The 26,333-nt window shown below is 41.2% G+C and overlaps 1 protein-coding gene across 1 annotated transcript in view; it reads right to left on the bottom strand.

Moving 5' to 3' along the window:
• si:dkey-190l8.2 overlaps nucleotides 1-26,333 on the bottom strand; it is a 38,699-nt gene that overhangs the window by 11,333 nt on the left and 1,033 nt on the right. The window contains exons 3-5 of the mRNA XM_061684048.1: nucleotides 21,403-21,500; nucleotides 5,457-5,611; nucleotides 1,498-1,666 (exon numbers count right to left, since the gene is read on the bottom strand). Coding sequence (XP_061540032.1) covers nucleotides 1,498-1,666; nucleotides 5,457-5,611; nucleotides 21,403-21,500 — 422 coding nt within the window. The remainder of the gene's footprint in view (nucleotides 1-1,497; nucleotides 1,667-5,456; nucleotides 5,612-21,402; nucleotides 21,501-26,333) is intronic.

Genomic DNA, 26,333 nt, shown 5'->3' with positions numbered 1-26,333 from the left:
CTCTGCATTTATCCGGGCTTGGGACCGGCCTACAGTTTGCACTGACTTGTGCCACCCATAGGGGTGCATTCCACCCATAGAGTCCACTTCTGAATGGCTTAAAAAAACAAAATGAAGGTTTTGAAGTGGCCTAGTCAAAGTTCAGACTTGAATTTGATTGAAATGCAGTGGCATGACCTTAAAAAGGCTGTTCATACTCGAAAACCCTCAATTTTTGCTGAATTCAAACAAGAGGGGGAAAAGACTCATTGGAATCCCAATTTGAAAACTGAATTTTAAGTTCACTTGGGTTATATTTGTCTGATATTTTTTTTTTCTTTTTTGGATGATCTTAAACTTCAGAGTGGGGGAACTATATCAAAATATATATTTCCGCCAAATCCACCTGTTCCCCTGTGTGGACGGGACCGGCCAAACATTCGGGAGCTCAACCAGCCTGCCTAAATTGTGTTCCATGCACTAAATCCAATTTGCAGTCTACTAATAGTACAGATTAGTGCATATTAGGGTTTAAATTAACGAGAACAGGAACCCCCAACTCTCTGCATTGTCACTACACGTGCATTCCACGCTCATATCACAACTCAGTCTCCTTTGCCAATGTTCATCTGAACTTTTTTTTTTGTTTTGTTTTTTCCTGCATTGTTTCCCTGTAGATTTCCATGTTAGATCCCATTAAATGTGCTATAAAAATTCCCTACCTGTATCATTTGTGTGTGTTCGGGTTCTACAAAAGACCTCTGGTTATCGAGAACTCTTATCTAATTCATGTAGCAACCTTCAAATTACGAGACTGATAAAAGGTTTGTCGTCACTTTGTCCTGAAGTTTTATACATCTAAAAAAGGAGGTGGCGCCCTTTACGAGACAAAATGATTTCTATTTTGTGTTATATGATTTATAACACTGAAACTTAAAATCACGCTAAACTGGAAGTAACGCAGGCATCACTTCCGGCTTAATTCTTTTCCAAAGTAATTACATTTTCATTTAACCCCCATATAGGCTACACCTGCATACATTTATGGCCTAAATATAAATTCATCAGTTCATGATTTCTTTTAATTTTTTATTTTTTATGTTTTTTGCACGCCGGCATGGGATTGGCTGGAGAACCGGTTCAGGGTGTACCCCGCCTCCCGCCCGAAGATAGCAGGGATAGGCTCCAGCAGCCTGTGACCCTAGTGAGGATAAGCGGTCCAGAAAATGGATGGATCGATTTTTTTGCACTTGAAAATTCCTTTGTTGTAAAGTTAAATACTAAAAGACAAGGAATTGTAAAACAGGCAAATGTTCAGCCTTCACATATTTGTTGTTGTAATGTTAGGGACCAAAAAATAAGTTATTTTATTCATTATATATATTTTTTAAATTAATCGGCTGATTAATTGGTTATCTGAATTTTTTTCTGCCAAACATCGGACTGGACAGTCTCCCAAAAGAAAAAATCCATATCAGTGGGGCCCTAATACAGACACATAGGGAGGCGAGAACAGACCGGTAGAGCGGCAGGCAGATGAACTGAGGCAGAGCCAGAGACAGGTGAAGCTGCGTCCAGGTGGGACTAAGCCAGGCCAGCAAAGCGCCGCCCATTGTCCCAAGACTGAAGCAGAAGCCCAAAAAGAGGGGCGGCCAGAGGCGGGAGGAGGGGGCGGTCCACTCCACAGCTGCAACGCCCAAGCAGAGGATGTGCTTATCGAAAGCGGAACGAGAACCTTGTTGTCCTAGAACCTAGAAATCAACGTGTCTAAAACAAAGCAGCTTATCATTTACAAAAAAAAACACTAGATGGCCATCTTGTTGAAACTGTGCAAACTTTCACATATCTTGGTACAGTCTTTGACAGTCACTTGAGCTTCACTCAAAATACAGATTACATTTTTTTTTTTTAATGCTCACTGCAACTCAGTCTTCTTAGAAGACCAAGCTGTCATAGTGTTAGTGTGCAGATTTTAGAGCTTGTGTATTCTGCACATATTGAAAGTGTTTTCACATTTCACCTCTGTGCTTGGTTTGGTCACTTGCGTCACAGGTGTGAGGTCAAGCGTAACAAAATTGTTAAAATGCCAGGTAAAATGGTGGGAAAACCACCAAAACCTCTGGCCCACATTTGCACTAACAGGATGAGGCAGAAAGCTCAGAAAATCCTGGCAGACAGCTGGTATCCTCTTTCCTGTCAGTTTCAGCTTCTGAGGTCTGGAAGGTGCTACAAAGCTCCTCTGGCTGAAGGTCGTTTCAAAGCAACCATTTATTCCAAATGCAATCCTGAACTCAACAAAGTCTCCAATACCAATTACTTCTTTTACTAGACCTTATTGTACTTTTATTTTTATTCTAATCTTCAACACTACTTAACACTGTTTTTAATGTGTTTATTACATCCATCCATCCATCCATCCATCCATTTTCTTATCCAAGGTTGGGTCACGGGGGCAGTAGCTTTAGCAGGGACGCCCAAACTTCTCTCTCCCCAGCCACTTCATCCAGCTCTTCCGGGGGGATCCCGAGGCGTTCCCAGGCAAGCCGAGAGACGCAGTCTCTCCAGCCTGTCCTGGGTCGTCCCCGGGGTCTCCTCCCGGTGGGACGTGCCCGGAACACCTCACCGGGGAGGCGTCCGGGAGGCATCCGAATCAGATGCCCCAGCCACCTCATCTGGCTCCTCTCGATGCGGAGGAGCAGCGGCTCTACTCTGAGACCCTCCCGGATGACCGAGCTTCTCACCCTCTCTCTAAGGGAGAGCCCGGACACCCTGCGGAGGAAACTCATTTCGGCCGCTTGTATCTTGTTCTTTCAGTCACGACCCAAAGTTCGTGACCATAGGTGAGGGTAGGAATGTAGACCGACCGGTAAATCGAGAGCTTTGCCTTTCGGCTTAGCTCCTTCTTCACCACAACGGACCGATACAAAGTCCGGATCACTGCGGACGCTGCATCGATCCGCCTGTCGATCTCCCGTTCCATTCTTCCCTCACTCGTGAACAAGACCCCAAGATACTTTAACTCCTCCCCTTGGGGCAGGATTTCCTCCCCGACCTGGAGAGGGCACGCCACCCTTTTCCAACTGAGGACCATGGTCTCAGATTTGGAGGTGCTGATTCTCATCCCAGCCGGTTCACACTCGGCTGCGAACCGCTCCAGTGAGAGTTGGAGATCACGGCTTGATGAAGCCAACAGAAGCACATCATCTGCATAAAGCAGAGATGCAATACTAAGGCCACCAAACCGGACCCCCGCTACGCCTCGGCTGGGCCTTGAAATTCTGTCCATAAAAGTTAGGAACAGAATCGGTGGCAAAGGGCAGCCTTAGCGGAGTCCAACCCTCACTGGAAACTAGTCCGACTTACTGCCGGCAATGCGGAGCAAGCTCTGACACCGGTCATACAGGGACCGAACAGCCCGTATCAGGGGGTTCGGTACCCGATACCCCCGAAGCACCCCCCACAGGACTCTCCGAGGGACACGGTCGAACGCCTAGTCCAAGTCCACAAAACACATGTAGACTGGTTGGGCGAACTCCCACGCACCCTCGAGGACCCTGCCGAGGGTGTAGAGCTGGTCCCACTGTTCCACGGCCAGGACGAAAACCACACTGCTCCTGCTAAATCTGAGATTCGACTTCCCGACACTTGCCTCACAGTTCTGAGGTACGGGGTTCGATCCCCGGCCCCGCCTGTGTGGAGTTTGCATGTTCTCCCCGTGCCTGCGTGGGTTTTCTCCAGGCACTCCGGTTTCCTCCCACATCCCAAAAACATGCATGGTAGGTTAATTGACAACTCTAAATTGCCCGTAGGTTTGCATGTGAGTGCAAGTTGTTTGTATGTGCCCTCCGATTGGCTGGCAACCAGTTCAGGGTGTACCCCGCCTCCTGCCAAATGACAGCTGGGATAGGCTCCAGCACGCCCACGACCCGAGTGAGGAGAGGCGGCTCAGAAAATGGATGGATGGATATCTATCTATATATATATATATATATATATATATATATATACACCGTTTCTGTTTTTTTGTTTATATCTATTTTTTTGCAATGAAATATATTTTAAAAGTGTTTAAATAAGTTTCAATGTACGTGGGAGGTCTATTTTAACTCAAAGTGCTACCTCTAGTGAAAATGGAAAGTCAAAATAACGTAAATAAATGTTCAAACCGTGCATAAATGTTAGAGTGTCTTAAAGGTTTTAAAGGTTTTTATTTAGGTAATTTTTTTATTTAACTTATTACACTTTCATTAAATTATTATTTACATTACTTACATTATTTACCTTTTTTTATTTCCTATATTTAAGTGCAGTGTTAATCTTCAACTAAACATAATATTCCAATGGCTTACAATCATAGTAAATACTCCTGCTATTGAATCTGCTTTTTTTTTTGTTTATTTTATGAGCACTTAGGCCTACTACGGTACTCTATTTTAATGTTGGTAGTTATGGCGAGACTTGGAGAGCCAGGTTTTTTTTCGGTGGTACTTGGTGTAAAAACGCTGTGTGTTTTGCTGTTTAAAAAGGTTATTCCATTATTATGCCATGTTTTCTTTACATTTTAGGCTTACAAGTTTGTGTTACAGAGTGTTTAATAAGTGTGTTAAAATGCATTTAAAAGATGTGGAAGGTGTATTTTAAGTCTTGAACTACAGTATATATTTTTTTTAGATTGCCTTCCTATCGTGCGGATTTTCACAACATGAACAAGGAATATGCAGACTAGTTGTTCTTCAAGTGCGCCATTATAAAACAACTCCATATTACTCGTGAGACAAAACTGTGTACTAATTGAAGTCTCTAAATTGCCTGTAGGTGTGAACGTGAGTGTGAATGGTTGTTTGCTCATATGTGCCCTGCGATTGGCTGGCAACTAGATCAGGGTGTACCCCGCCTCTTGCCCACAGTCAGCTGGGATAGGCTCCAGCACGCCCACGACCCTAGTGAGGATAAGTGGTATGGAAAAGGGATGGATGAATGGATGGATGGATGGATGGACATTGAAGCGTCACCTTGTCTCAGTTATATTTTAGAACACATAAAAGAACATTGCCTTTTGAACAGTTTCATTTTTATAATGACTTTTTTATGGAACATTCACTTATCTGGGTTGTCATATGATGTGATATTGTCATTAGGTCAACATGGTATCTTGTTTTCCACATGCTCATTCCACATGTATTTACATTGCATCACGTTTTGTTATCAGTTTATTATTTATCGAAAGAACAAATATGTGGTTAATTCCCATATCGCCTATCTGAAACTGCCCGTGCTCGTGCCCTCCATTCTCCATACTGTTTCTCCTCACTAGGGTCGCGGGCGTGCTGGAGCCTATCCCAGCTGACTGTGGGCAAGAGGCAGGGTACACCCTGAACTGGTCGCCAGCCAATCGCAGGGCACTCGTGTTAGTAGGGCGCTATATTGTCTTATTAGTCAGGAATGCTTTTTTAATTATTATTATTATTTTTTTTTACCTAGACTGAAGGAGCAGCTGTTGATACAGGAGCAGCAAACGCCTGTCAGGCAGCGAACGGCGAGGAAGACGAACGGCTGCGGGAGGACAGCAGGCACCAGGCCGCATGCCGCCTGCACCGACAAGCACACCAGCAGCAGCGGACGCTTGCCATACCTGCGCACGTAAACACAAACGTGTAATGTCTAAGTAACGAAATAGAAATAAATTGTTGCCTTGCGATACAAGTGCCTTGACTTACAAGTCTTTCAAGATACGAGCAGTCTCAAACGATACGAGAAAAGAAAAATGGAGGTTAGCGTGCACTTCAGACTCCCAGACTAGATGGCGCTAGCATACTTTCAAACATCCAGCCACCATCAGCTCACGTCGACAGTCTCGCCTTCCCACCAAAGGAATCCAATCGATGGTCCTTCTACTTTTACCACTCTATTTTCACACAAGTATCTGTCCTTGTACTTAAGTACACAATGTATGTACTTTTGACACCTCTGGATATACATTTTGATTTTTGTACTCAAGTACATTTCATCGTCTTTACTTTTTTACTTGAACTTAAGTCAGTGATTCTCCAAGTGTGGTTTATAATTACGGTTCAGTTGTATTGTATTTTTAAGCAGACTTTGTTTTTTTGTTTAAAAAAAACATTTCAGTACAATTTTGTTTGAACTGCTGGTTTTAACGTTCAAATTGAGCATAATGTTATAGTGGTTTACAATGAAACTGGAGATACGTTGTAGGAATGGGTAAATGGGCTTTCTGGGGTACAAATGGGGTATAGGAAAGAAACACTTTCTCGGTTTTTGATGAACACTTCGGTTTACTGTGTTACTGTATTTGAATGTTGCTTATTATGTATGCAAGTATATCTGTGCCATCAAATTCTGGATTTGAATTACTAGTGTTGTGCTCAAGACCACACCATCAGAGACCAAGACTTGCCTGAAATCAGAACTCAACGAGAACAAGACAAGACCGATCTCGAGCCCAAGACCGGTCTTAAGTGTGACAACACTATGAATTACTAACACTGAATTTTTCATTCATTTCATAAAATCATGTACACTTTTCAGTTTTTAAAAAAAGAAACTTATTCAGATGGTAATTCAACATTCAGCTGCAAATTCAGCCGTAATTAAGCGTTTCCCTCCTAAAATGATTTATTTTTTGTGTTTGGTTTTTATTCGTTTGTCTTATTTGCGCCTAAAATTTAGAAATGTTTGTATTTTTTAAGCTTTGAATATTTTGATGGTAAAAAAAGATTCTGCGTTAGTAATTTAAATTCAGAATCTGATGGCAGAGATACCGTACTTCCATAATTATGGTGCTAATTGGAAAGCTAAGTATTTTTGAGGTGGTAGTTGATGCCAAAAGTTTGAGAACCACTGACTTAAAGGTGAAGTCAGCAGTTAGGGGAGAAAAAAACCCACAACACTTTTTGTCACATATGTTCAAACTCACTGCAAACAGTAAAATATTATTTCAATGATCTTTTGAAAACTCATCTCTCTCCAGCCTCACCTAATGCCTGCAATTTAATTTTCATGATTAATTTAGAAAGTCTCTACGATGGAGAGAACCGTCCAATTAGACACTGCGCAGACTGGAGGCGTGGACCGGGAGTCTGTCAATCATTTTCTCGTGTACGTGCATTTATGCCAGAAGATTCCTTTGTATCGTTTTCCAAATGAATTACATTTTTTATTTAACCCCATATACGCTACAATTACCGTTGGTGATATTTTACCTCTTAAGTAGGCCTACTATTGTATACAAATTACAAATGGATATGAGTCTTATAATATGCAAATACAGATTATGCATTGTTATATTGTCCATATATTTTTTACTTAGTACTGCTTGCTTAAAACTAGAGCTGTGCTTGTGTGGTTTGTTTTTCCCAGGATGGCGCCATCAGAGAACACCTGCGACACAGGTGAGAAGTCGGCGACAGGGAGAGAGAGAAAACAGCCCAGAACTCTGTGACTCTGTATACTTTGGCTGAACTCTGAGAAAAAAAACGAGAGAACAAATTGCAATCTTGTGTGAGTTTCTTAATTAGTGACCCTTTCAGAGAAAACCGAACACGCAACGGTGAGTTGGGCAAAGGTTTATTAATTTGGGCCTCGGGCCCTGAGTAGCAAGCAGTTGGCGCAAAATCTCCAACAGTATGGAGAGAGGTTTCGCCATCTGAACATTTTGCATACAACAATTGAATGATTGACACTTCTATACATCGAGAGACTTGTAGACTTTCATTAAATCTTTTGTATAGGCCTAAATTAAAAGTTGTCAATCAAATATATCCCCTCAGTCAGTGCAGGTGGGTGGATTTGGGCCACATTTGTGCGTAACTTGGTATTTAAGACTAATTCTGTTTGCTGCCATGGTACAGAAGCTTTGCTGCATAGCTTTGCTTGGCATCAGTTGGCCCAAACCTGCATACTGCGATAAAAAGCCATGAAAACAGGTTTCGTAGCCAAAATTATGTGGAGGTGAATGGGACGTCCACCAACCTATATTAACGCGCATGCGCCAGAATTACATCACGAGGACGTTTCGCAAACGCTCCCATAGAGTAGCTAGTATCATGACAAGCCATAGCTGCTATGTCGGAATGACTTTGGGTACGTTCGGAAATTCAATCTGACGCTCTCACTGCGTTCTGTGAATCAAGTGATCAGAGAGGCAGAGCGTGCTCAATTGTCTTTGAATTTACGAATGATCATGTTGGCCATTTGCAGGAATACATCAGTTCCTCCGCCATATTGAATGTGTCAGTTCTGCCCGTAAACATCCGGCCGCTATGTCTCCTCAGTCAGAGCGGCGTTGCGAATAACCGAACAGCACACTCCAACAATGCAAGGCAGTGGGAGTCACTACTTACTACAGGTCAAACTTTGCTGATATCCCATTGCCACCTACTATAGGAATCCGAATGAGAAAAGGTGTTTTTATTGATTTTTGGTGAATATTTTTGATAATTCATAGCACACAGTTTAACCAAAATGCACGATAGCAGCAAAGTTTGACATGTAGTAAGTAGTGGACTCCCATTGCCAACTACTACAGTAAACAGAATGAAAAAACAAGAACATCTATGTGATATATGGTGATTTGTTACACATTTTCCACCCTGGGATGTGTAATGTGTAGTTGGTCCCTAACACAGACAGTAAGCGAAATTTAGAATCAAGCGCCGTTATTGCTGTCATTGCATATACATCCGTAGTGACAACAAATCCAGCCGTGAGTTTTTCTACAGACTTCCGAAATTGTCCTCCACACACTACACGTGATATAGTCGAAAATGTAGTTATGAGGCCAAGTACGAGCGTGTGAGAACTGAATGTCACGCAAATATCAAAGATCCGGGCAACTTCCTCTCACTTCAGGTACATCGGTTAATCCCATTCTTATTTTAGTGACAGAAATGTGCGTCAACTTTATGACGAGACAAAGAAAAAGTGAACGAAGCTCACTCGGGGCATGTCTGAAAGCCACAAACTGTTCCAAACTATGTTTCACTAGGTTGGAGAGGATACCGAACAAACCTCTTTGAATGACGTCATTGAACCACGGATACAGGTTTTAAATCAAATGTTTAAATACTCATAATAGGTTTCATATTTCTGCTTTTAAATATACAATCCATGAACAAGCATTATATAGGGCACTGATGTTTATGAACTGGAAGGAGATACGAAATGTAACTCTGATTTCTGAGTGGCAATTGTGAAGAAGAAACCATTCATTTTCAGTTCTTTATTTGTAACAATTGAACAATTTCAAAATGGTAGAGGTAAATGTTCAGACATTCCTGGAAATACATTTGAAAAATAAGATCCAAATGGATGTATAAATATTTATGAAGTATAGTATAACATACACGTCTAGTTGAGCAATGCTTTGAAAATATTAAATGTGGTTCCTCGTCTGCTTTGCCTGAATCCTCTACAATGTCCATGGGAATTTTCCACATTACATATTGGCGATAGGTGGCCTTAACAGAATTGTCTGTTGTTCTCTTCAGGGTCACAAAGGACTTGTCCGGATGTCATTCCACATTCGTCTGCCTCTGCATAAAACTCCCTCGTTCAAAATGGTGTCCATGAGGTTTGTCATGTGTCTGCAGTTATGGCAGACACCATTCTGTTGATCAGGGGCTGAAGAGTCAGAGAAGCTTTCCCAGATGTTTCTTGGTGGACTTCAAAACATGGAGCTAGGGTCATGTCACAATCTGTGATTACTCTAAAGTCAGTCTGTGAACTCTCCTGTAAAGCAGGACATGGTGATTAGATTTTGTGTTTGTGAAACTGGCTTTCCATTGTCACAAATATTTCATCTATTCTTTCTGATGTCGGCAGATAAAAGCCGTTTAAACAAGTATTTAAAAAAAAAATCCCTCATACTCATCCCACCAGCAAAAATGAATTAATAAATACGGTTCCATTTTTTTCTGTTTTAATTCTTGTGCACATACAGTGGGTACGGTAAAGTATTCAGACCCTCTTAAAAATTTCACTCTTTGCTATATTGCAGCCATTTGCTAAAATAATGTTTAATTTGTTTCCTCATTAATTTACACACAGCACCCCATATTGACAGAAAAAACATGGAATTGTAGACATTTTTGCAGATTAGTTAAAAAAGAAAAACTGAAATGTCACACAGCCATAAGTATTCAGACCCTCTGCTGCGACACTCATATATTTAACTCGGGTGCTGTCCATTTCCCCCTCCCGGAAGCCGTCACCTTATCGTGCTGGAGGGGTTTGTGTGTCCAATGATCCTCGGAGCTAAGTTGTCACCGGGGCCCCCCTCTGGAGCCAGGCCTGGAGGTGCGGCTGGAAGGCGAGCACCTGGTGGCCGGGCATTCACCCGGCCGGGCACAGCCCGAAAGCGTAACGTGGGTCCCCCTTCCCATGGGCTCACCACCTGTGGGAGGGGCCATAGTGGTCGGGTACAGTGCGAGCTGGACGGTGGCCGACGGCAGGGACCTTGGCGATCCGATCTCCGGCTACAGAAGCTGGCTCTAGCGACGTGGAATGTCACCTGTTAGATATATTTTAGAAGTTATCATTTATTTGCTTAGCTTGCATTAGTATTATGGACAAATTTTAGAAAGAAAGATGTCTCGCCTTCAAGAAGATGAGTCAGCATCATCCGATGGAAGGGCGCCTTGACCAAGGACGTGATCGGATGTGGTCTGGGACGTGACAGGTGTTGGTCTGGTCCCATGTTTTGTGTTGTGTCTTAGTGCTTAGAACATTATGTCTTGTAAAACCCTCCTATTTTCAAATAAATGTAGGAGCGACGGGGGAGATTGTTTAGAGCGTGTTGAGAGGCTGTAACCTGAACAATCTCCCATGCGCCCTCCTCATGAGAAAAAGAAACAAGCGTCTTCATTCCTTTTGTGTCTATTTATTATAATGTTGGGTAAGATAAATCCAACATTAAATTGGTCCTTCGAGCCGGATGTCAACACACCCGAGGATTCCAGTTGTGGAGCCGACATCCAGTTAAGAGACCGTGGCCACGGCAATTGAGACCCTTTCCGGGACTGGTCTTCGTTCTTCTCAACTGGGATCTGAAGGTTGACGACAATCCACAGGATTGAAGACGACTTTGGTGAGTTAAATTTAAAAAATTTTTAGGGACATTTTTTATTTTTTTAAGAGTGAGTGAATTGCGCGACGAAAAAGTCTGCGGCGGAATAAACCTTGTGTAATACTAGTCACTGGCAAGTAAATAGGGGACGGCGGAGTCCGACAAATTCCGCGGGGACGGCGGAGTCCTGTACGTACTTAAATTCCGTGTTTAATAAAATTAAAAAAGGGACGGCGGAGTCCTGTACGTACTTAAATTCCGTGTTTTTGTGTTTCCGTGTTTCCATGTTTTCGTGTGTTTGTTAAAACGTTACTAATATCGTGTGTATGTGTAAAAGTATGAATGTATAAGACTGGATTGTAAGTGACAACTGAGTTTGGAAGCAGAAGCAAAGAATCCTCCACCCCATTTGGGATAGAAGGTTGAGGGTTACCATAACTCAGACATTCATTGTCACCCGGTCATTTTTTGAATAAAGTCAGTATTAGGTCACTCTAGGTGTGAATAAACTGACTTCCAAATTCACAAAAATGGGAAACATTAACAGTAAAACGGATCCAAGAGAAAGCCTTACGTGTAAAGATTGGAAATATGTACAACTTCAAAACCCTTCCAAAATAAAACATTTAAACACGTGGATAACCAAATACGGTTTCGCTGGCCAGCTAAATTCTCAAAAATTAGTTCAACTTCGAAACGAAATAAAGTGTCGACACAAAAATAATATATCACAAATGGAAAAAGATGGATTTGACGACTTACTTTGTTGGCTAAACATGGCGTCTAAAAGAGAAAGAGGAGAGGAGAAAAAGAAATACTTAACAAATGAAAAAAAAAGAGCAAACAGGCAGGGATAAAAATATATTGTTCCAAAGACAGGAAGATGACGAGACAGGACCAATGATAAGAACTGACAAAACGAAGATGGTTGAAAAACTGTGAAAAAAATGATGAGACAAAAGCATCAGCACCCTTGTACCCGGTTTTGCCACCTCAGGAATTTCCTCCAACTTGTGAGTCAGAAACTCAACGAGTTTTACGATCAGGAGGAGTACAAATGAATTGGTCTAAAACTATGGGGGAAACATTTTCTCCCATTCCCAAAATAAGAAATGTAACCTCAAACGATGGTGACATGGACTTATATCCTATGATTGAGGTGGCAAATCCAAATGTACAAGAGGACCACAAAGAAACTATTTTGGTCTATAGAACGTGGACTAATGAGGATGTGAAAAAGGCCGTAGCCGGCCTCACACCCTAAAAAGTAGACATTGTCCAGTTTGTTGAGGACATGGAAAATCTTAGACATTCCTATCATTTAAATGGAGCAGAAACTCAACAAATTTGGATGACTGCGATGGGGCCCGATTGGCATCTTTGCCGAGGAGATTGGGATCCAAAACACCATGGTGTTATAATGCCACATAATGACAGAGAATTACAACATCGAGTTAGAGCCTTGATAGGGAGAAACATAACCAGGTTCCGCAAAAGGGCGAATTACACTGAAATTAGTAGGGTGAAACAAAAAGACGATGAACTTTTTGAAGAATACAGGATTAGAATGACCGCTTGTTTTAAAGCAAACAGCGGATTGATTGAGGATGCCAATCCTCAGGGCCCTTATCAAAAACAGTTGAAAAATGCTTTACATGCGAATTCGAGAGAACACATTAACAAATGGGTCGATAAACATTGGATAAACCTAGCAACTGGCGCTCTGGGGGAATATATTAATCATGCCCTCCACGCAGAAAGAATGTTAAGACAAAAAAAAAAAAAGAAGATAGATGTCTTCCTCAACGAAGGAGCAGAAATTTACTATCAAGGCAGAGAGAGAGATCATTTTAGAGGACACGGCAGAGGCCGTGGGAGAGTAAGATATGGTCGAAATTGGTATGATGATACCATCTGTTGGTGCTGTGAAGATCAAGGCCACATCGCACGTAACTGCCCTAAGAAAAATAACAAAGACTACGGTCAAACAACCGCATGACTAAGCCAGCCTGCTTCCCAACGCAACAAATCCTCTTCTGTAAACATTACAGAGAATGAGGAAGTGGATTTCAATTTACAGGACATTCTAAGTTTGGACACTGAAAAACCTGAAATAACCTTAACAGTAAATGGAAAAGAAATGAAATTTCTTTGCGATACAGGAGCATGTAGAACTGGATGTCGGGAAAAGATTCCAGGTTCCAAACTATCGGGACATAAGGCAATAGTTAGATCTGCAAATGGGCAAATTACTTTTGCCATGGAACTTGAGCCTGTGTGGATTAGAGACCCACAGGGGAAAACTTGTAGAATGCCAATTTCCGAAGTCCCGGAAAGCCCTGTGAATTTGTTGGGAAGAGATGGCTTATTCCAACTAGGACTTGTACTCATTCCATCATCAAATGGAAATATTGTAGTGAAACGAAAACATGAATTAAAAAGAGACGACCTCTATATGACACTGAAAAGCAGAGAGAATACATTCTACTACACAATCGATATCCCAGACAAACCACCGTTAAACATGGGAGAGGCCCTGTTGTCTGCAGCCTTGCAGCTTATTACACAAATAGAAGATAATAAAAAAAAAGTGATGAGCTGCATATAACACTGTGGTACAAAAACACGCCGGGACCAGACCCAGTATATGAAAACAAGTTACGACATGCGACACCTGATAACATTACTGTGGATTATCTGTGCTCTGACAATGAAGCAAAAGTCACGGCAGGAATTATTTTACCGGACAAATTAAAGGAACTGCATAAAAATACAAGTGTCCCACATATTTCACTGTGCAAAGATTATGAGTCACAGTGGAAACATATGGGAACATTAGGTAAAACTGATTGGCAGCAAATAGAAAACAAACTGGAATACAGTGCATCAACTGGTCTAATCAGGAAGGCGATATTTTGGGCAATGCAGGGTGATGAAGGGAGACACATGCATCCTGTATGATTAGACCAAATGTGGAACTGTTGTCAAATATTGACAACAGTTCCACAAAAATTATGGTCCACAGGACCATTCGATGTAGGCCTTATTAAAGGGGCTTTACCAGTACAAATTAGACCCAAAACAGAATATAGGCCAGGGATTCGTCAATATCCATTAGAACCAGATGCACATGAAGGAATCAAACCGGTAATTAAAGCACTAATTAAAGCAGGAGTTATAGTGGAGTGTCCAGAATCACCATGTAACACACCAATTTTTCCCGTGAAAAAGGCCCCACCTTCAGTCGGTTGGAGGATGGTGCAAGATTTACAAGCAGTAAATTCTGCAGTAATACAAAGAGCAGAACAGAGAGCAAAGAAAAGAACAGTCAATTTTGGTTTGCATTCACATTTGAGGGAAACAAATCTACATTTACTAGATTACCACAAGGTTACTGTGAAAGTCCAACCATTTATTCACAAGTAATGATAACAAGCATGTCTAAATTCACTCCCCCAAGAGGGAGCCAAATTTTACTATATGTCGATGATGTGCTTTTGGCATCTCCAGATGGAGAGACATGCATCAAAGATTCATTGGCCTTACTGCGTCATCTAGCAGAGGAGGGACATAAAGTTAACAAAAAGAAATTGCAATGGTGTAAAAAACAAGTCAAATATCTAGGACATAATCTAAGTGTAGGAGGAAGGACTATATTAGAAGACAGAAAAACTATAGTTTTAAAAGCCCCTAAACCACAAACAAAGAAACATATGATGTCATTTTTAGGTCTGACAAATTACTGTAGAGCATGGATTCCAAACTATGCAGAAATGATTGCACCATTGTCAAAATTGATGTATGAAGCAAACCTTAAAATGACATCACCTGTTCAATGGAATACAGAGGCAGAAAGGGCCTTCTGTGACATTAAACAACATTTGGTGTCCAGTACTGCGCTGGCCCTTCCAAATTATGAAAAACCATTCATTCAAATGGTAGATTGTAAAAGTAAACATTGTAAACATGACCTCCGTACTTACACAACAATATGGTGATAAGCTGAGACCAATAGCTTATTTTTCAACTAAGCTGGACAACGTGACGTGTGCATTATCGCATTGTGTCAGAGCAGTTGTGGCAGCTTCGATGGCAGTAGAGAGCAGTTCCACGATTGTGTTATTTCATACATTAACTCTTAAGGTCCCACATACAGTGTCTGCTCTCCTATAGCAAACCAATATGGCGTTTTTATCACCTGCAAGACATTTATCTTGCATGGCCATCTTGCTGTCACAACCACATTTGACTGTTGAGCGATGCACAACCTTAAATCCAGCCACACTAATACCCTTACCTGATGAGGACACGCAGCATGATTGTCAGCAATTGGCTGAACAAACTGCTAAATGTAGAAGTGATTTGAAAGATCAACCATTGAATGATGGACAGGTTCTATAAGTAGATGGTTCTTCGAAAAAAGATGAACTAGGAAAGATAAAAACAGGATACGCAGTAGTAACTGATACTGTTGTGCTAAAAGCTGAGTCACTACCGTCACACTACTCTGCCCATGCTGCTGAAATAGTAGCATTAACCGAGGCATGCAAAATGATGATAGATAAGGATGTTACAATCTATACTGATAGCCAATATGCGTATTCCACAGCTCATGTGTTTGCACAATATTGGGATGACAGAGGAATGATTACGTAAACAGGGAAACCAGTAACACATGCTGAATTACTTAAACAATTGTTACAGGCAGTGCAACATCCAGGAAAAGTGGCAATTTGTAAATGTGTTGCACATACATCTGACACTGACAAGATTTCTCGAGGGAATGCATTTGCTGACAGAACCGCGAAAAAAAGCAGCATATAAACCATTTTTGGGTTTAATAAAACAAATTGAACAACAAACCTTAGATGACCAAACACTAAAAGATATGCAACAACAGAGTCCACAACAAGAACGCGATTATTGGGAAAAACAAGGTTCAAGGCTACAAAATGAAATTTACATTAGCACAGAAGGAAAACAAATACTTCCAAAGAACCTATTTAAATGGGCTGCTATATTGAGCCATGGTGTGTCACATGTCTCAACAGGAGGGATGGTGGCACAGATACATCGACACTTTACAACCGGTGGTTTCAATTTATATTCAAAGAATTATTGTAGAGCATGCATGATCTGTGCACGACATAATCCGCAAGGGCAATTGCGACCTACTAGAGGTAAATTCCCAGTGCCTACATACCCCTTCCAACGCATTCACATGGATTACATCGAATTAAGTCAAAGTGAAGGAAAGAAGTACTGTTTGGTTATCATAGATGCATTTTCTGAATGGATCGAATTATTCCCAACAAAATCACCTGATGCTCTGACGGTGGCAAAAGCACTATGTAAAGACATCATTCCAAGATATGGCATACCTGAAACCATTCACAGCGATAATGGGACTCATTTTGTAAATCAAATAATCATTAAAATAGGAACCATGTTCCACATCAATTTGAAAAACCATTGTGCTTACCGCCCTCAGAGTGCAGGTCTCGTGGAAAGAGTGAATGGGACAATAAAAAATAGACTGAAAAAATGTATGGAAGAGACAGGAAGGTCATGGACACAGTGTCTTGACCTCGTTAAAATGTACATCAACATTACAAGCACCACAGGTTTAACACCATACGAAACATTGTTTGGAAGACCTTATAGACTTCCGTTGTTTAAACAAAAATGGGAACTTGATGACGAAACAAACTTAGCTGATTACATGAGAAAGTTGTTCGAGAAACAAAATAATTTAAAAGAATCTGCTGAAAGTAAACATGTTTCCCAGCAGGAAACCAAGTTGGTTGGACCGGGAGACTGGGTCCTAATTCGAAGCATCAAAAAGAAGCACTGGCATTCACCGAAGTGGGAAGGACCGTATCAAGTGTTATTGACAACTCCAACAGCCCTAAAAATAGCAGAAAGAAATACGTGGGTTCATTTAACACACTGTAAAAGGGTCATTTCAGCTGAGTACTCAAATAGGGAAGGTCAGCAAAAGTCTGATAACGGAGCGGGAGCAGATGTGTAGATTCTGAAAACACTTGCTGGTCAGTGAAGAAAAAAAGACACCAACCCTTTTAGTGAGAACTCAGCAGAATGGCACACCCACGTTGGTTACGAGATTTGATAAGTTGTTACGGAGCAACTTTGGCTACAATGGTGTTGGTTTTGTTTATGTGGTACATGGGACGTCCCACCCTAAATGATAAAACCATTTTTTTAGATATAAAATCACCTACTAATTGGACTAATATGACAAACCCAATAATAAAAAAAAATTGGAATCATTAACTCGTATCAAAAGGAGTACAGCTGATGATCAGAACTGTGGGCATGGCCTCCAAACGCGGCAAAACGGTTTAATATTTGGTGCCCCCCAAAATCAAGCTGCTTTAATCATAATTCCATATGCAGCTCTCACCAATGATGCTCAAGGGAATGGGCAGAATTGGGGATTTGGATATGACTGGTATGCAACTATAGGCTTTGGATGGGAACACCTCATTGGTGAAACAGATTATGATTGGTCCAGTTGGTCAGCAAAAGAACATAGAAAGAAGTTTAACATAAGCAAAACGGCCCATAGTTTAATATTGAAATACAAATCAAGTCACCCAGTGATGTGCTTGTGGGCGTATTCTGGCGGAAAAGATCCCCACTTCCAAGTAGCATTGTGTTATGGGAACCGTGTTAAACCAGAAATGCCATTGAAAACTTCAAAGAAAGGTGGACACATTTTAATGGTTAACAACATAACTACTGATGATTGGTTCCTTGTTGTCACAGGAGTTTCAGGACAAAATAACAATTGGTTACTATTGATGGAACAAGCAGCAAATGTAACGAGAAAAGATTGTGTGGTTTGCATGGGTCCCAGGCCTTTGTTGTGCATAGTTCCGGCACAATTATCACAAGATTGTATTATTCCATTAATGAACGCTACTGTTCCAACTGAGGGGTGTAAATCATGGGATCCTATATATCCCGTAACAAAAGCAGATAAACACAAACCAATGTTTTCTATTTTAGTAGCACAGAATAATTTTACTTGTATAAACATGATTAGTAAAGGGGGAAAAAAAAATTAAAATTAGGACCACAGAACGACACACAGTGTAAAGTAACCTTAAAAGTCGGACCAAATTTGATGCCAGTATCACGGAGCGACATCTGGTGGTGGTGCGGAGATGATAGACGGTTTGATAGATTACCTAAAGATATATCTGGATTGTGCGCTATTATCACTTTGATATTGCATGTGTCAGTATACCCTATGCCTGTTGAAGATTTAATTTAAAGGGCACCAATGTTTTTGTCCAACCTAGAACATAGACAAAAAAGAGATTTATCCTGGCAGAGGCAAAATTATCCAACATAAAACATACATCGACGCCATAGCTGTTCGTCGTGCGGTTGCTAATCAATACAAAATTAGCTGACCAAGTTGCTGGAGGATTTGAATACTTCACATGCTCGTGGTGTACGATTAATAAAAATGTTGATGGGATAAACTATATCCACTTCAATGTAAAGAGATTAGGAAACTGGACTCAGAGTGGGTTGGAAGCTGTGCATGAGCAGTTCAAGGACGTTCCAAAACCGCATAGCTGTCGCCATGCTCCTCGCAAGAGAGGGAGGTGTTTGCGGTATGTTTGGAGAACAAACAATACTACTTCAGATGGCAGCTTGACCAGAGCCATCGATGGTCTACGGACCCTCAATCAACACTCCTTGTGGGACAGCTGGATGGACGTTTTTGGTAAATACAAAACCCGAATTTCACCAATATTGATATCAATTGCTGTTTATGCAGCCATTCTGACATTGTGTGGATGTTGTTGTATCCAATGCGTTCGGGCTTCGATCAGTAGATTAATCACCACAGCAATTATCCACATGGAACCGTATGGAGCAGATGTATCCTTTATTGGATGTTGATAATGATGATGTTGTTTTACCTGATTTGTTTCCTGATCCAGGTGATTACGATGTTTAAACTACAACATTCATGTATGAGAAGTTTACTCTGAGTGTAAATGTATTTGTTTCATAAAAATGATTCTACAGTTAAAACATCGAAATGAAGTGACTGTAAAATGATATGAGAATTTGTGCAAATACATGATAAACAGGAGGGAAATGTTACATATATTGTAGAAGTTATCATTAATTTGCTTAGCTTGCATTAGTATTATGGACGATTCTGAGAAAGGAGGATGTCTCGCCTTCAAGAAGATGACTCAGCAGGAATCATCAGAGAGAAGGACGTGGCCGGGACGTGGCAGGTGTTGGTCCCATGTTTTCACCTTGAAACCCTACCCTTAGTGAGTTGTGTCTTGTAGCTTAGTACGTTATGTCTTGTAAACTTAGAAACCTCCCTATTTCAAATAAATACAGGAGCGACGGGAGAGATTGTTTAGAGCGTATTGAGAGGCTGTAATCTGAACAATCTCCCATACGCCCTCCTCATGAGACAGAGAGACCAGCGTCTTCATTCCTTTTGTGTCTATTTTTTATAATGTTGGGTAAGATAAATCCAACATTAAGGTTCCTAAGAGCACAGTGGCCTCCATAATACTTAAATGGAAGACATTTGGGACGACCAGAACCCTTCCTAGAGCTGACTGTATGACCAAACTGAGCAATCGGGGGAGAAGAGCCTTGGTGAGAGAGGTAAAGAAGAACCCAAAGATCACTGTGGCTGAGCTCCAGAGATGCAGTCGGGAGACGGGAGAAAGTTCTAGAAAGTCAACCATCAGTGCAGCCCTCCACCAGTTGGGGCTTTATAGCAGAGTGGCCCGACGGAAGCCTCTCCTCAGTGCAAGACACGTGTAAGCCCGCATTGGAGTTTGCTTAAAAAAAAAAGAAAAAAAAAAGAAAAACACCTGAAGGACTCCAAGATGGTGAGAAATAAGATTCTCTGGTCTGATGAGACCAAGATAGAACGTTTTGGCCTTAATTCTAAGCGGTATGTGTGGAGAAAACCAGGCACTGCTCATCACCTGTCCAATACAGTCCCAACAGTGAAGCATGGTGGTGGCAGCATCATGCTGTGGGGGTGTTTTGCAGCTGCAGGGATAGGACGACTGGATGCAATCGAAGGAAAGATGAATGCGGCCAATTACATGGATATCCTGAACTAAAACCTTCTCCAGAGTGCTCAGGACCTCAGACTGGGCCGAAGGTTCACCTTCCAACAAGACAGTGACCCTCAGCACACAGCTAAAATAACGAAGGAGTGGCTTCAGAACAAGTCCATGACTGCTCTTGAATGACCCTGCCAGAGCCCTGACTTAAACCCAATTGAGCATCTCTGGAGAGACCTGAAAATGGCTGTCCACCAATGTTCACCATCCAAACTGACAGAACTGAAGAGGGTCTGCAAGGAATGGCATAGGATCCCTAATTCCAGGTGTGAAAAACTTGTTGCAACATTCCCCCCCAAAAATTGATGTATTAGCTCAAAAGAGGGATTCTACTAAATACTGAGAAAAGGGTCTGTATACTTATGGCTGTGTGATATTTCAGTTTTTCTTTTTTTAAGTCTGCAAAAAACTAAAATATTATTGTTTTTTGTGGGGTGCTGTGCGTACATGAATGAGGAAAAATTTAACTTAAAGGATTTTAGCAAATGGCTGCAATGTAAAAAGAGTGAAAGATTTAAGGGGTTCTGAATACTTTCCGTACCCACAACACAACAATTTGATGGATAACTCGTTTTGAAAGCAGAAGTCAAGGATAATAGTATGTTCAGCTGTTCTTCAAGTTACTGTAAAAAATGGGTTTAGTAACAATGACCCAGGGTCACCAATAGCCGTGCTCTCCTCTTGGAAACTCTCAACAACAAAAGCGAAAACATTCACATTGCAGACAGACATTGCCTCTGTACTACAATGTGGAGTATTGATATTTATAGCTTTTATCAAAGCTATTTGTTGCTAAATGGGGCTAATAATCGATGAAATGCAACATTCATGCTTATAACTTTCTAACTATAATGTCACAAGAGTTTTCCACTTATATTCAATAGGACAACATCGGTTTATTTTTACTTACCGGTGAACAAGACGTGATGAAAAAAGGCAAAGTAGCTGCTACAAGAGGACCACGGCAAAGCCAGCTCGTGACTTGGCGTGGATTCAGCAAGAGGGGAGTGGGGGTAGTGCAGTGAGGCTACATTCAAATCTTGCTAGTAGTTTCAACACTACACACTGCACCTTTAAGTAAAGGAGTTGCACGAGTACTTCTACTTTTACAAGAGCCTTTTTTTCCCCCGAAGTACTTATACTTCTCCTTAGGAGCGTGAGTACTTTTTGCTGCGGTGTGAATAGTACCTGTCAGCCAGAACTCCGCCCACAAGCGATCCAAGCAGCAGACCCACCATGAAGATCGTCTGGCCATATGACAAGCATGGAGTCCAGCCACACACTGACTGACGCACACAACAAACAAGCAAACGGTCAATCTTTGTTTGCGCCACGGAATTACACTCGTCAATTAGTGCGTGGGTCTGAGTGTAATATCTGTTTGATGTAATGTACAGTCTGCCTTGAGATACAAGTTTAATTTGTACCTTGACCACGTTTGTAACTCAAATCTTCTTTCCCCATTAAAATGAATGGCAATTCCATTTAGCCATTCCAGCCAAATTTTAATGAGAAAAATAACAGATCATTTTACAATTGAGAATATGTGAGTCCGGCGGCACGGTGGACGACTGGTTAGCACATCTGCCTCACAGTTCTGGGGGCTGGGGTTCAAATCCCGGCCCCGCCTGTGTGGAGTTCGCATGTTCTCCCCTGTGCCCTGCGTGGGTTTTCTCTGCGCACTCCAGTTTCCTCCACTTCCCAAAAACATGCGTGGTAGGTTGATTGAAAACTCTAAATTAAGCGTAGGTGTGAATGTAAGTGCGAATTATATATTACTTGTGAACTCACTGTAGTAGTCTCACCACGCTGCACTATCATATCTGTTGTTGACCAATACTGGCCACTCATGCCAGAGTAGTATCTGCTCCATTTGCACACTGACTGAGGAGTATCTGCAACATTTGCACAATCAAGATTGTCCCAGACTATCGTACTACTCACTTGAAGTCTCGGCGCCCTTTGCTCAATGGTCATTGCACCGGACTATTGCAATATTAGTCATTCGAACTGCTCCAAGTGCCAGAGGACTCTGCATCTTTTTGCACAATTGTCAAAAAAAAAAAAAAAGGACCAGCATTATCAGATAACTCAGTGACTGTTTTTCTCAATGTCAGTATGTCTCAAAAGTGTTCTCTGTCAATTGACTGTCTGTTGTCGTACTAGAGCGGCTCCAATTACCGGAGACAAATTCCTTGTGTGTTTTTTGGACATTCTGATTCTAAATGGTTGTTTGTTTTTATGTGCCCTGCGATTGGTTGGCGAGGTGTACCGTCTGAGGGGCCGTTCGGGACATGATTCAGGATTAGCTCTCAAACTTACTAGTCATATGCTTTCACAGGCACACAAACTACTGAGAGGTTCTCATAAACACAACTCAAACATTCTCATTCACACGAGTCTTGCTCTCATAAGGACTACTCAAACACTCTCATTGACACTCCTCAAAAACTCTCATTCGCACGAATCTTGCTCCCATTAACCCTACTCAAACACTCTCATTAACACTACTCAAACACTCTCATTACCACTACTCACTCTCATATTCACGAGTCTTGCTCTCATAAGGACTACTCAAAAACTCTCATTACCACTACTCGAACAATCTCATACGCAGGAGTCTTGCTCTCATTAACACGACACAAACACTCTCATTAACACCACTCAAACACTCTTATTAACACTACTCAAATGCGTTCACACGAGCGCGTCAATGACATTCTCGCACACATCACTGGCATTCACGAGTTCACGTCAATCATGCTCAGGCACATGTCGATTATGCTTACACGTGAATAGTGTAAATTTTTTATTGTTGCGCTTTAGCCCAAAAGGCACATTTATTCGGCAGCATCCGCATCCGGTTAATGGCATCTCGCTCTTGATAGACGAGCCAGCCTAGCCCTTTCGTCATACACGACACGGCTTCTGATTGGCCGACCATTACGTCATACCCTTCAGCACTTACACATTAAAAGCACGCATTTTAAATCAATGAAGAAAAGTGTTATTGTAACACAATAATAATAATAGTATACAAAATATATACATTAAAAATATGTATGTATTATACAGTATAATGCTATGTAACGCTACTGCTTAAGTTAGGCTTACTATTGTACTTTAGGGCTGTTGGTCAATGCCATATTTTATTTTAAAACCACTTCCTTTTTAACTCATACAAATACACGCTCACATACACATGTCAAACATCTGCATACATACACCTCAAATAAGCTCGCATAAACATGTCAAATCTATTCACATACCATCCTCAAATCCATTCATAAAATATACTCAGATCCTTTCACATTTCCTTCTCAAATGTTCGCATACATACTTGTGGGGGGAAAAAATCTGCTAAACAGCGTTGTTAAGACTGATGGGAGCCTAATTTCATTTTTAAAGAAAACTACCCGATGGAAGCCTTGGTAAGCATGGTTTTGTGCAATTTGTGAGATAACTTAGTTGCAAAGTCTCTAATTAATTGGATATTTTTTGGAGTCCCACCCCTACTACATATTGTATGCTAAACTATACTTTAATACCATACACTAAATACCCTAGTATGAGTTGAACAGTTAAACAGTTTTTGTCCCACTTTCTCCTTCAATTGTGCTGCTCATTGTGCTGTGTGTGCCTTTTCCACCTGGGGGCAGTATAAGACGGATACGTACAGATATACCGTTCTGGGGACACAGCTCCTCTCTCGCCTTCTCACTATGGCAGTCAAATTTATCATTCTTCGCAGAGGATGAAATATATATTCCTGTGAGTATTGTTATATTCTCTGTCTTCATACGTTGCTGCAGAATTTGTGTATTGTGTGCCTATGGCGTTTCCTATTGCATGTTAGCATTTCGGTAGCGGCGGCTACGTGACTGCCTTAAATACTCGTGTACTTCTCTTTGTCTTATGTTTAATTTGACAGTAAACTTCAGATGTTAGTGTCAATAAACAGCTTCAAGCCTCTTGGAAAATTGTTCACAAATTCTATCTGCCAAACTGCCACTTGTTCTCAAGTGAGTTGAGTTCACTGCCACCATACAGCGCTCGTATATCAAGTCAGCGCTTGCAAGTCCCTCGCAGTCAGTGGACTTTTCACCCTAATGACCGACTCACTCCACAATCATTTAACAGTTTGACTCAACTAACATGAGTTGTTTGTTGAAGGTTAGATCAACTCTGGGGCTCTGCCGCCATGACCAGCGTCATCGTGTACATTACTACCTGCTGGTGATGCGTTCAATAGCAGCTCAGAAATGCGTTTAACGACATGTTAAATAGGGATTTAACCCAACATGTACTTCTCTTTGTTTATATATATAACCTAACCCTATATATCCATCCATCCATTTTCCGAGCCGCTTCGCCTCTCTAGGGTCGCGGGCGTGCTGGAGCCTATCCCAGCTAACATCGGGCATTAGGCGGGGTACACCCTGAACTGGTTGCCAGCCAATTGCAGGGCACACATAAACAAACAACCATTCGCACTCACATTCACACCTACGGGCAATTTCGAGGCGTCACTCAACCTACCACGCATGTTTTTAGGATGTGGGAGGAAACTGGAGTGCCTGGAGAAAACCCACGCAGGCACGGGGAGAACATGCAAACTGCACACAGGCGGGGCCGGGATTTGAACCCCGGTCCCCAGAACTGTGAGGCAGACGCTCAGACGTTGGAGTTTGCATGTTCTCCCCGTGCCTGCAGTTAGCTGGGACATGCTTCAGCATACCCACAACCCTAATGAGGATAAGCGGTGTAGAAAATTAATATATCTATATATATATATATATATATATATATATAGAGAGAGAGAGAGAGAGAGAGAGAGAGAGAGAGAGAGAGAGAGAGATCTATAGTGCCAGAGCACTCATAGCCCCCCACTCTGCACATAGTTGCTCGAGACACATTTTGAGGGTCTGGGTCTTGTCTTGTTCTCAGACTGGATTTTCCGTTGAGATCAGTCAAAGCAAAAAAATAAATAAAAAAAATAAATGTCCAAATGACAGATCAGAGCTGCAAAAATATCTCAAGGCATCAATGTTTAGTGACTAAGAGTTGGGAATAAGTGAACAGTTGTGAACACAGTCTAGTTTTCATTTGACTGATGAGTGAACTATATAATCCACTATGAAAAAATACTTTTTGAAACGGAATACAAATACTTTGATACTATATTTATGAAGATTTTTTTACGTAACTGCACTTTACTTTATCTATATTTCTGGCAACTTTCACTTTTACTGCACTACATTTCCCAAATAAAATGTATACTTTTACTTACAATTCCCCTAACCATGTTTGTTTCTCGCTACTTGAAAATAAAATTGTTGCTCTAACGCCTTAACCGTCGAGCATGAAGCGGAACATTAGTGCCGTCTGGAGTGACTTTCGGTGGGGCCTGTTTTTGTTTTGTTTTGTTTTTTTAACTCCTAATGTTTTCTTTCTGCTGTCAATCAAGGGGCCATCACACCTTTCGTCAATCTGCAGTGAAAGCGAGCAGTTCCACGGTTTACATATATTAGCACTCAGTGTTGGGAAGATTACTCGAGAAATAGGTACAATTACAAGTTACCCTGTTGAAAATGTAATAATAGTGTCATTATTTATAATCTCGCTCTTGTTTTTAGAGTCACATATGTTGAAATTCATGGACTTGGTGGAATTGAAAACTGCTGAATTTATGTTTAAAGGCCGTAATAATGTATTGCCAGGAATAGACAAGGCAGTTACAATTTAATCCATAATTAAAAGCATCCATACAATAATTAATTAAAAGCATCCATACAAGTTTTAGAAGCAGTCTGCGGGGTAGGATCTGGAACGTTCTTGATGTGCAAATAAAAAAGAGCGATAATAATAATAAATATAAATGCAGCTACAAAGTGTCGTAGCTGGGGCTTGAAAGCTGATTTTCTTTAGATGATGTGATTTACTTTTTATCTACGGTAATTTATTATTTCTAGGTTTGCACGAGTATTTGATACACGGTGGACCCCCACATAGTCAGTTTGGCACCGGGCAAATGTAAATAAAAAATAGCTTTTGCTACCTTCTGCCTCTTATTCATTTGTACCTTGTACTTTATATGGTGTAAATGATATATTTCATAA

This window comes from Phycodurus eques, chromosome 1 (assembly GCF_024500275.1).
Source record: "Phycodurus eques isolate BA_2022a chromosome 1, UOR_Pequ_1.1, whole genome shotgun sequence".
Taxonomy (NCBI): Eukaryota; Metazoa; Chordata; class Actinopteri; order Syngnathiformes; family Syngnathidae; genus Phycodurus; species Phycodurus eques.
Note: the sequence above shows the minus strand (reverse complement) of the source record. Positions and strands in the feature narration are given on the sequence as shown.